The sequence below is a fragment of the Schistocerca piceifrons genome, chromosome X (assembly GCF_021461385.2).
Source record: "Schistocerca piceifrons isolate TAMUIC-IGC-003096 chromosome X, iqSchPice1.1, whole genome shotgun sequence".
Lineage (NCBI taxonomy): Eukaryota > Metazoa > Arthropoda > Insecta > Orthoptera > Acrididae > Schistocerca > Schistocerca piceifrons.
In genome coordinates this window covers 416,647,272-416,660,014 of record NC_060149.1, presented here as the reverse complement: position 1 = coordinate 416,660,014, position 12,743 = coordinate 416,647,272, and the positions used below count along the sequence as shown (strand labels likewise).

Below are 12,743 nucleotides of genomic sequence, written 5' to 3'. Positions count from 1 at the left end.
AGTCCTTTGGCATCTGAACATAAGCGCCCAAGAAGAATCGGATCCTTTCGTGTTACTACGTTTTGTTGACTGGGTATTACAGACTTTTTCACTATTATGAAAGTATTTTCACAGAAACAACAAAAATTTTGATAACAAAGCCAAATAAATCGTAATTTCGTTATTACTCTATAACGAGCCACCGGATGTCACGTGACCCTCCTACCGATTTACTGATAAAATATTCCTGAACAACTTCCTAAATTTTGTCGATGGAGTCCTTGTTCGATCCGTATAACTCAGAAGTTCTTTCACTTCATTCTCATATTGCTATACATTTACTCTTCCTACAGCTTGAATGTGGCAGTGAAGATATTTGGAAATTATACGGCAGTTCACTGAAGTACCTGTCCTGAAATGAGGAACAGTAACTCTGACAATAACTGGACAGTTACTAATTGGTGTTCTGCAAACCGTGATTGGCACCCTGAAAGCCAAAACTAGCTTTTTGAAAGCCTTTACTAATTTATTCTGACTGTTTACATTCTTAAGACTATTTTCATTTCTCTGTAGGTCACAAAATAATGGCACTTGTGAACATGACTCGAACTGATCAGAGTGCTGGTTTCTGGAAAATTTGTTCATTAACTTTTTGGGAAATGTTCGCGTCAGCTGCCGGAATGTTAGTTTTATGTAGATCAATTGTATGCAAAAGCTTTTTTGTGAGCATATCAATATCAATAGTTAGCAAGCAACAGTGATCAGAAGATTCTGAAGGAAACCGGATGCTCTTAAAGATTTCGCTTTTTCTTAAAATTCTTTTGCGTAAAGCAGAAAAAGGAGGGAGTGTCTGGTTGGTTTCTGATCCCGCGTGGAGATCGCATCGCAGTGGTCACTATGGCATGAAAGCTGTTGAACGTCGGCTGACCGCCGCTCGCAATGAAAGTGCGAAGATATCGTCGCTGTGCGAGTAACGGTTGTTGACGGTGTTCCCCACAAACATCACGTCGCCCGGAATTCCCACTTCGGAAAGTGTTGTTCTCTGCTTTAGGGTTCCCGGATCTCGAACGAAGTTACGCCGCACATAACGCTTAAAAATGTTTCCTTCTTTGAGAAGGAATCTCATGGTGTCGAGCTGTCACTGTTACATCTTTTTAAGAGAATTTTAAATTTCGTAAAAAAATAATGTTAATAGTTGTCCTGAAAGAAGAGTGTTGACATGCACAGCTCATAGATTTTTTTGTGCATGTAGTTTACAAGTCAGGAAAATAGTGGTCCACAATTCAGTTTTTCCACTTGCATATTCAAGAATTTTATAGTCTCTCTCCAGCATTTTTCTCTTTTTCTTTTACGTTAGATTGGAAACATTGAAATAAATAAATAAATAAATAGCAATTGAAAAAGCTATTTAATTTCTATCAAAAATTATGAATTAGACGTATTACGCAATATTATAGGGCTGTGGGGTTACAAAGACATTAAAAACATTCATCAGTTTCGAAAAAACAAAGAACTTGAAAATGTAGCGCGGAGTTCATTCTCACGTCGCAAATTCTGTACTGTAATTTAATAAGTAGTAGTCACAATAGAAACGAAACTCATAAATTACCTGTTGAGAACTGTGCTGGGAAGAAAAGCCTGTGTGTGTCTCTCTTAACTTGCTGATACACTGTTTGACCAGAACAACGAACGCATAAATTCAGTTGCAGTTTTCTTGCTTTCGTGCAGGCTTCCGCTTTTTGTTGTAGAACTGTTGTTTTTACTGTCGTGTAATCATTTTTCTCGACGTATCAAATCTCAGAATTCAGGAAATGTTTCTGCAACTTAGATAATTTTTGTTCGTATTTAGCATCCTATTAAGGAGATGTGAACAGACACTTTATAAAGCGAGCAACTCACACACTATCTGTTGATTCTTCTTTATTTTTTGTTTTACACAAATTGGTAACAGTGCAATTTTATAACAGCGAGGAAAGTGTCTGGAACGAAAGAGATGAATTTTGTCTTCATTAGTTAACATAACACAAAGAAATTCGTGCTCATATTCTCCAGAACCACAAGCTGAATGAAAGTCGTCGTTTTATAGTGTTGTACGTGAAGGAAATTTGTAATGCTGCAAGCTAACGAGAAATATGACTAAAAGCAGTGCCAAACTGACGAAAATGTGCAGAGAGATGACAGTTTCAGAAATAAGCGGAAATCAGACAATATTGCTACCACCATAGACGACTTAAATAAATAAAAAGAAACGCCTATCAGATGAACCGTACGATATACGGCAGTGAGTACTTCTTTCTGACATTAAGGGTGTTTTCACTCTTTTACGTATATTTGTGTGTGTATCGTAATTTATATTGTATACATAATGCGATCTTTTTTGTGGAATATATGTTCAGGAGAGACTAAGATGTAAGTGTTTTCTATGAAGAGAGATACGTTGATTTTGGATTGTATTACTTCGCGAAATGAACGATATCATTCTCGTAAAGTTTGCCGTTGGAACTTATGGAGCAACTGTATAAGAGTTTCATTCAGAGCAAATAAAGCCATTGCGAATCAAACACCTTTTTCTAATTAACCAGTGTTATAAACTTGATAGTGTTATTAGACATATGAAGTACATTCAACATTGGCCTTCTCTGACGTCGTGCAGACTGCTGCTCGTAAGAGCCTCTCAATATTGTTTCAGTCACAATGTCGACCCATTATACATCGCTTTTCTTTGTCATTCCTGTGCATCTGAACTATGTCATTGACCCTAATGAAAATCTGCAATTTCTACGTTGATGCTGTACAAGGAACAGAAATATATACGAATGAAAGACGTGCTTGCGGGTCCATGTCGGGATACAGTCTGGTTGTAGTTTAGATATGAAGCACGTCAAAGATAATTGCTTACAGCATCTGACAATGACCTACAATCAGTAGTCTACATACTATGCAGGAAGACGGAACAATAAACCCGACTGGACACCTGGCAGTACTCGTATATTCCAATAATCACGCCGGAAAAGACTCAGAAATCACAATACAACCATTTCTATCAGTTATATCGTAATTACTTATCTTTCTCTGCACCAAATCCAGATTTTCTTAAAATTTCGAAACTGGTATGATTATCTTGAGAAGGAAAGGACGGAAGGAAGATTATGTATTGACGTCCCGTCGACGACGAGGTTATTGCAGACGGAGCACGGGCTCGGGCTGACAAACGAAATCATAACAGTCGTTTTGAAAGAAATCACCCTGACATTAGTATTAAGTGCCTCAAGGAAACAACGGAAAACCCTAAATACTGGTAGTCGGACGGGGGTTTGAACCACCGTCCTCCCGAATGCGTGTCCAGCGTCCTACCACTGCAACATCTCGATCGGTGATTATTATGAGAGCAATCTGTGTGTTTTTATCTACGTTTCAGCTCAGCTGTGAATGTCTGGGGCAAATTCAGCCAATCTTGCTACATATATGACTTAGTACCACGACATAATTGCCGTTGGGGTAAGACAGCCATCGCATATTTTTCGTGGAAGTGGAAAAGTGGTGACTTGTAAGTATAACTCTGCAACAAATCATCAATGTCAACTAGGCATGGCCGGCCGCGGTGGTCTAGCGGTTCTAGGCGCGCCGTCCGGAACCGCACGACTGCTACGGTCGCAGGTTCGAATCCTGCCTCGGGCATGGATGTGTGTGATGTCCTTAGGTTAGTTAGGTTTAAGTAGTTCTAAGTTCTAAGGGACTGATGACCACAGATGTTGAGTCCCATAGTGCTCAGAGCCATTTGAACCATTTGACTAGGCATGATACGTACATTACTTACCAAATCGATAAAAAATACTGCGGTGAGTGTAGGATAAGGGATAGAACGAAGTGAAAGGTAAGCACAACTCTGGAACACATGGAGGAAATTGCAACTAAACATGGCACATGGGTGGATCACTATCCAGCAAAAAGTACTGTGCCGTTAAGACACCCCTAGCACTCCTATTTATTCTTGCTAGGAAACTAAAAATAGTGTATATAATCAAGGTTTGTGGTACATTAATATTAACTTTAAAAATGAAATTTTTAAAAGGTTTTACTTTATAACTTGTATCTTATATTTTTAAAAACCTATAAGTAAATTTTGATTTCATGTCTTGGACAGATGTCATTTCTTTCAGTATCTAACATAAGAGTGGAATGAATGACTAATTGAGCATTATATGTATAAGCGTTCTTAAAACACTTATCAAAAACAGGACACCAACTTTCGTTACCGAAAGTGGTTCGTTGTCTACACCTACATGCTGAGTTCTCAAATAAACTGTCAATATATTACTACATCATACGTTCTGTAAGCGTGCTCATTGTTGATTAATCGAACAGCATGAAATTTAATAAACATGGCATCCGCATGAACATTCATACGGATATTCGTTATGGATCTCGTGATTACTGGGCTCGAGCTGGAGTTCAAAACTTTGTTACATCACAAATCTACGGTTATTACGGAAGAGTATTTGACTAGATTCAAAGAAAGCTGTTATTTTCAAGTAAAAATTTGTTCTCGAACCCTACAGCCAAATGGAGACTAGTGGCCAGTTGTTACTGACATTGTTTGAATGCTTTGGAAAAAAATGAAATTTTAGTCGTACTGGATAGCCAGTGGTTGCTTATTTTGAAAATAATTTATTATTCGATACAAGGAGAACAATTTCACAATCAAATTACCGGTTTCGGCTGTCACCGGCTATCCTGAGCCATTGAGACAGATGCTGTGATTCACTCCCACCCGAGACTGCGACGGACAATAAATTATTTTTAAATTTTTTAATATGCCACTGTTTTATCTGTCTACGGCGGACTGAAGAGAGAATTTTATGTAATTACTGGTTCCGCATATGACTAAATCTACGTGCATTTCTTTGATACTCCTGTAGACAGAACTTTGCTCTCTCTCACATCTCTGTTTTCGTGGTCTCTGTGACTCCATTTAACACTTGTTTATCCGTAATACCGCTCTCGCTCTCTCTCTCTCTCTCTCTCTCTCTCTCTCTCTCTCAACGAGGTAATCCGCTATGCAACAGCCTTCATGACAGAGTTGAATAAAACCTACTAACGCGAGGGGGAAGGGGGGGGGGGTTTCAGGGTAAGGTTAAGCTGTCACTAGTGTTGGTGGTAAAAAATATTTTCATCAGTGGAATTAGGCTGACAAATCGAGGGTTGTTACGCCTTCTCGTCATAGGGGAGTAGTAGACTATTTACCGAAACCGGGACCCATGTTCTATATCTTTTTTATTTTCATATCATTCCAAAATAGATCAAATACTGCTTTAAACTGCAAAATTAATTACGACGTTTACCTATCCATGCATTTCACGTCATTCATAGGTCGAAGAAAGATTCCAACGTCACTAAAACCTGACATAATCTGAATGTACGGTACGGTATACATTCACTGTACTCAGTAACTGACTTCAAAAGCATAATTGCTGCTACGACGTCTTCGTGATCATCCATCCGTAGATCTGCGTTTATTGCATCGACATGGTATGACTGCTTACCCATCACACTTTCGCTGTAAGCAGTAGTATCAAGGAGGTGGGGAGAGTATCAACCACAGAATCCTCTAGTATGGACGAAAACACTTCATTTTTAATATTACACATAATACACTTAAATTTATGTTACTTATTGTTACCCGGATTTTGATCCAATGTGAAAATTAAGGCGACATCTGAATCTGATAAATTATCTCAGTAAGTTCTTCCCAATGAAGTAATTTTTAAGACTGGAACGAACGATGGTGGTAAAGAGAGGGACAATTGCCAATGTCCAACTTGTCAGTAAGAACCATATTAGTTCAGGAAATGAAATTATAACTAAAATTGGAAACCTTAAGCTTATGATTTGCATAATTTATTTTTGCTGCAAGACGAGTTGACCCAGAATTTTATGAGTACTTTTCAAAACAACCGTGATGAAGTAGAAGATTGCACGGACACGGTGATACAGTACGTTGATTTCATTATGTAAGTTATTGTTCCTGCACCTTCCGTACGTTGCAAAGAGTAGCGGTAAGGCCAGTAGAAAATTAAGCCCAATGAATACAATGGAAATCATTGACTTTCTCAAAATCCCTAAATTACTCCGAAAAGAGGTTTTATACTAGAAGAACGCAGAGCGATTCTCTAGAAGCATAATGCAGTACTAGTATTATATGTTTTCTGTTCTTAATTCCAAAGCTAAGTACTCCGTCAGTGTCAGTGAAGATGAAAGTGCACCAACTTTTGTCGCCAAATATAACTCTTATTTAATTCATAGCAGTACTTACGTTTCTTATGTTGTATGAGTTCATTGTAATTGTGGACGACCAGGTGCATGAGGCTAGCCATTTTCTGAAACACAATAAAGATAAATATTATTTTTGACAGTCTTACTCCAATAACATTTTTTAGTCCAGTATAAAAATATACAACTGAAAGTGTTCCACAATGAACTATATTATTTTCACTCTTACTTTTATAGTTTTAGCATTTTATGTAACATATTTTTTCATTTGCTTTTTTATACATCAGCAAATCAGTTAAACAATATGAAGTTGGAGCATATCGGAAGAGAAGAATATTTTCCTAGTCCAAATCCTTGATAGATATTGCAAAGAAGTTTATTTTTCTTGTGAAATCACGGATTTGTCTTTAGACACCTATTGCCAATGAATATTCAAATTTTTAATCATCATCAAATCATAAATCTTTCTTTTTTCGGACCGTTTTTGATATATCTACAGCGCTTCTCTTCATCGATGTGTTTGGGACAATATGGGATTCGCTGTGTCTCAAGAATATTTTTAACGAATCCGTAGTTAAAGTATTTCTGTTTATTGTAAACTTAGATATATATGACGTAATTTTAGAAGTTTATGTTACTGCGCAAATATCGGCATCAGCTGCGGAAATCGGTTGACGCTGTGTCAGAAAGAAGGCATAGCACAAATCCATAGAAAGTTAAACGAAAGTTGCGGCCGTCATTGAAGTAGCATGTAGACAGAACCCAACGACATTTCCTATACTGGCCCTGTTTGTATGTTAATAACACTACCGCTTTCTAAAATTACCAAGTCAATGTTATTTTGTTTCGGGGAGAGCTTCCTGGTTTTAATTAGATCCGTGAGATCGTGCAAGAACTTATTGTACTTGTTGAATTTTCATCCTCTTCTTGACAGCTGAATAATATCACTTCTTTTATAAAGACTGAATTCATGACGTTGTTCAGGATAGGATTTTTAACGGATTTCAAAGCACAATGAAAACAAAGAGGGTCTCGCAATATGGGTAATATTTACGTCTTGCCTTGCAGCAGTACAAATTTCTGGTCATTAATGAATCAGATTACGATAGAAAAAAATGTTATAGGATTTGCATTAAATTTTTCTTTAATTAGGTTGAAATCTGATAAATACATATTGTGATGGCTAAGTAAGTCTCATGATAGGGTTCTAGTGACGTAGTAGTGAGTAGATACAGGAAACCAAAGAGTTTAAAACGGAATGCATTGCTAGCCGTAGCATGTGGAAAACATGCTTGGCTGCTCTAGAATTTCCGCTATTCTGACTGCAACAAACTGACTCTGCAGAATTCATCTGTGGCACGACAGTGTGGAAGGTGTCACAAATTCAGCTAAGTAAAAAAATACAACAATTTGCGCCTTTATTTGCATATATAAGCCGATTTCTGGATTTTCCTTTTGTGTGAGATTGCATGTGACAGATACAAGTGTTGATTCGAAATTTTAGATTTTAATACTCTAAGCGTTGTTTTCTCATAATCTTTCAATGATTGTCTCAATACCTATGTGTATCTTGATATACTGTGTGCTTCAGAAAATTCCGAGTGTGGCGAAAATCTCATAGTATATCGTCATTTGTGAACTTAAATTGTGCTTTTTAGAAACTTTTGGCAACAGTCTTCACGTTTGTGATTGAGTAACTGTGTCACATATTGTGTTATAATTAGTTTTCCCTTTGAAGTATATATTGTCTCCATTTATCGTAAATTAACGCTATTTTCTAGTTTGTTAGCGACTACTACCTCAAAAAAGTTTCAGGATATTAGTAACTTTTATCAAAGGGTTTTCATTTGCCTAAATACATATCTCGTTTTGCGGACGAATTTCTTGATTTCATAAACGGAATTATATCAATACCTTTAGCTTAACAGGTCCAGAATTTAAAAGAGAATCTGCAGGTTTATTTTTAAGTTATTTGTTTATTGTTCCGTAGAAAATTCCCCGGGCACAATGCAGCCCCACTGTGAACGCTTTTCTCGAATATGGTATGAGTCAGTTGATGTTCGCAAGCAGGTGGAAATAGGCCTGAATATTGCAAACGATTGGAAGTTGCTGCGAGTGGATGTGTCGAGAGAGCATCCGAGAGTCGTGTAGCAAAGATACCAGAGATACCTCAAGTACTATCCCCTCCTCTGCTCAAACGTACAGCGTATAATGGTCCACTAATGGGAAGAAACGCCAGGCGCACTCAGTGTGTATGGCTGGGGACCTGATTCAGCATGTTGAAGAGACTATTCCAACAGCCACTGAGTGAACGTGGTGCAAACAACTGCGCACTGAGGTGCATGTTGGAACTAACGATATCTGTCATCTGAGCTCGGGGGTTGCATTTAGATCATTCCAGAGACCGGCAGAGGAGGGTGTGAAGACAAGCCTTGCACACAGGGTTTCAACAAGGTTCACAATTTGTAGCACTGTCACCAGAACTGGCGGTGGCCGCCTGGTTCTGAGCCGAGTAGGAGGACTGAGCCAAAACTTCGTATGTACTATGACGAGCTAGGCTGCGGGTTCTTGGACTTTAACCATAAGGGTGAGAAATGTAGGAACCGCCTAACGGGTCAGATGTGCATTACACATCAGGGACTGCTACGCAGGTCGCTGACTGTATGAGGGTTTCACTAAAGGGTGTCTTAGATTTGACGACTCTCCTTCCTGTGCAGTTAACGATGGCTGTGGGGCACCCATCAGTGTCAGCATAAGATCCAAAGAAAAGCACCCAGGGGTGATTTTTAAAATTCCAGTGATTAACAGCCGAAGCATTCGCATCACAGTGCCGAGTTCGACGCGCTCCTGAGGAGGAAGATTTTTGGAAAAAATTTAAGCGTATATCGAAAGGAGAGGCTAATTACAAATCTAGGTGGTGTATTTGTCACAGTAAACAAGAAACTCAAATATAGCGAGATAGAAACTGAAATTGCATGCTGGATTATCTGGGCAAGACTCAGTACCCAGGGTGAACGTAAATTTATAATCGGAACTTTCTTTCAGCCATCGGTCTCACCTCTCGATGTAATAGAAAACGTTAGAGAAAATGGAGGTTCACTAGTACGTAAGTTCCCCAATCATACTGTCATCGTTCAAATGGCTCTAAGCACTATGGGACTTAACATCTGAAGTCATCAGTCCCCTAGACTTAGAACTACTTAAACCTAACTAACCTAAGGACATCACACACATCCATGCCCGATGCTGGATTCGAACCTGCGACCGTAGCAGCAGCGCGGGTCCGGACTGAAGCGCCTAGAACCGATCGGTCATGGCGGCCGGCTTTGTCATCGTTGGAGGAGACTTTAATCATTCAGCAATCAATTGGAAAAATTATAGTTTGGTTGTGAGAGTGATAAGATATCTTGGGAAACATTACTAATTGCCTTCTCTGAGAACTACAAAAAACATTGTTCGGAAGCAATAAATATACTTAACCTCTTTGAGGATGTTCGCCAAGAAACTGGTATCAGCGAACATCAGACAGTCGCAGCAACAGTGATTACTAAATTACAAAGGGTAGTTAAAACAAGTAGAAGTAATTATAGTTTCAGAAAACTAGATAAAGAGGCTGTAGTGTCGTATCTCGATAAGAAATCCGAAGGGAGCATGAAGAAGAACCGTGGATCAGTCTTAAAAGAGTAGTTAACCATGTACTTGGAAGGTATGTACCTGGTAGAACAGTTCATGATGGGAGGGACCTCTCATGGTATACAATCACTGTAAAGAAACATATGAAAAACAGAGTCTGCTGCGTAAGAGGTGTACAGCAAAGCGTAGGGCTAGAGATGCGTAGATGTTGTATGAAACCAAAGTTATTGCCCAGATACTCGTAGCCGAGAGAGAGAGAGACTGAAATCGAGGGTAATAAAGCAGAAATGAAAACGCTGCACTCTGGTTTCAAATGTTCCTTTACAAATGAACATCCATGGCTATTGTCCCACTTTAATTCTCTGCGAAGATGAGTGAAACAGACATTAGTGGCAGTGGTGTTGAGAAACAGATGAAATTGCAGAACGAAGTTCCAGGGCCCGATGTAATAGCCAGCAGATTATGAGATTATGTACCGAATTTTCGGCCTTTTTCGCTCCTCTTTTTAACTATTATCTACCGTAAATCCCTCGAAAAAAATACAATGCCCGGCAGGAAAGAAAGCACAGATCCTAGCCAGTCAGGTAGATGCAGTATTTCTCGATTTCCGAAAATTATTTGACTCAGTACCACATGTACGCGTATTATCGAAAGTATGATCGAATGGGATATCAAGCGAAATTTGTGACTGGACTGAGGATATTGTTGTAGGAAGGAAGCAACATGTTATCCCGGATCGAGAGCCAGCGACAGAGGTCGAAGCAAGATCTGGTTGCTCCAGGAAAAATCTTTGGGGCACTGATGTTTGGTCAGATCTTGATAAGCTTTCCAAGTGGTGCAAAGACTGACAACTTAATTTAAAATTTCCGAAATGTGGAATTGTAGACTTCACAAAATGAAAAAAATGTTGTCTCTTGTGACTATAGTATCCACCAGTCACAACTGGAATCGGTCAATTCATGCAACTTCTTGTGTGTAACACGCTGAAAGGGTATGAATGAAACTATTACATTGACTCAGACGCAAGTAAAGCAGGTAGCAGACTTCGTTTTATTATTTATACTAAGGATTCCCGGCGGGGTCAGGGATTTTTCCTGCCTCGAGATGACTGGGTGTTGTTGTGTCGTTTTCATCATCATCATTCATCCCCCTTACGGTCGGAGGAAGGCAATGGCAAACCACCTCCACTAGGACCTTGCCTAGTAAGGCCGCGCGGGTTTCCCGCGTCGTTCCCCTACGCTCTGTAAAGAAGTATGTGACTTCATCATCATCATCATCATCATCAAGGAAATGACATCAGTGTACAAAGGAGATTTGCTTAAAAATCATTCGTGGGACCTATCTTAGAATACTTCTCAATTGTGTGGGACACGCGGCAGATATGGGTAACAGGAGGTAATGAACGTATACAGAGAAGGCAACATGAATAATTACGGGTCTGTTTCATCTGTGGGAGCTAGTCACACAGATGTTGAAAAATCTGAAGCGGAGACATGCTAAGATAGTTGCAAACTATCTCTTGGAAGCATATTTAAAAACTTAGTAGCTTTAAGTGAGGAACCTAGGAGTATACTTCGACCCCATACGTATCACTTTCTTAGGAACTGTGAAGACAAGATTAGACTAATTACAGCGTGCAAAAAGGCGTTTAAACTATCGTTTTTCCCGTGCTCCTTGAATGGAATGGTAAGAGGCCTTAACAGGTGGTACAATGGGAAGCAATCATTGTCATGAACTTCATAGAAGTTTGCAGAGTATGAACGCGGATGTAGATGTAAAAAAGATCTATGTCTATCGTTCTCTAGTCGGCGTGATCCTTCTAGGCATAGTAGCAACAACTCTTGAACGAAATGAAGGGGTAATTATTGACCTTAGTCTTCGTCAACTGACCAGCCATAACTTATTTGGAACCAGTTTAAGAAAACCACGTAAATCATAAGTACAGCAAAATAACCACGTCAGTATCTGAACTCTTCTCTTTGGCAATAGGAGTCTAAGGATTTACTACACAGACGAGTTGTTCTTGTTGAATATTTCCAAAAGTTTCACAAAATATATAAGTAATTTTTACCCAAGCCTAGCAATCAAAATCTGTTACAACACAGGTGAGAAGAAAGTAACAATTATTAAACATATTTATGCAATACAACGCTTATGCAAACGAGGATTAACAAATGTTTAATGTGTTACAGACGTTATTGGTAGCGTACATTAATATTCTCCAAAATATTTTTAATTCGTAATGGTGTTGCATCTATTGACGACACATATCGAAATGTAATATATTTGAAATCGTAATAGTACAGTGACTGTCTGCAGTCCTTTTGTATGGTTAGTGTTTGTACAACGATGATCTACGCACTGTCTTATTGCATCGTCTGCCCTTCTTAACATCAAGAGACTGTAAAAGAAAATAAGAATTTGTACTACTGCTTCCTGAGAAATCCTCCTGTCCTCACGTAACATACTTCCGTGACTAGTATCGGGTGATCTCATGAAAACAATGCCCTACCCTCCGGCTGCACCTGCTATAGAGTTCATTAACCTCAGACAGTAACTGAATTCTCCCTTATTCGAGTTAAATTTTTCACTGAATAAGTAATGAATCACTATCCTTAGGTCGTGTCCGTGACTCAATGCCAAGTCTTCTCCAGGGTGTCAAAAGATGTCAAAGTGTTTTCTTTCCGAATAGGTTTCAAATACTTCCGACCAGTAATTTCAGTAACTTAGTTTTGTTGCGCAATAAGAGTAATGCTGTACATAAATGAAGAAAAGTACCTAGTTAACTTATTAGTAAAAAGTAATTGTAATAAATAATGTTGCAGAATATCTTTTTAAGAAAATATGTCAAATTCAATAAA

General features: G+C 38.7%; 1 protein-coding gene across 1 annotated transcript in view; it reads right to left on the bottom strand.

The window, feature by feature from the left end:
* Positions 1 to 12,743, bottom strand: part of LOC124722857 (elongation of very long chain fatty acids protein 7) — a 132,732-nt gene that overhangs the window by 107,363 nt on the left and 12,626 nt on the right. Inside the window, exon 2 of the mRNA XM_047247982.1 lies at positions 6,293 to 6,356. Coding sequence (XP_047103938.1) covers positions 6,293 to 6,353 — 61 coding nt within the window. The 5' untranslated portion in view covers positions 6,354 to 6,356. The remainder of the gene's footprint in view (positions 1 to 6,292; positions 6,357 to 12,743) is intronic.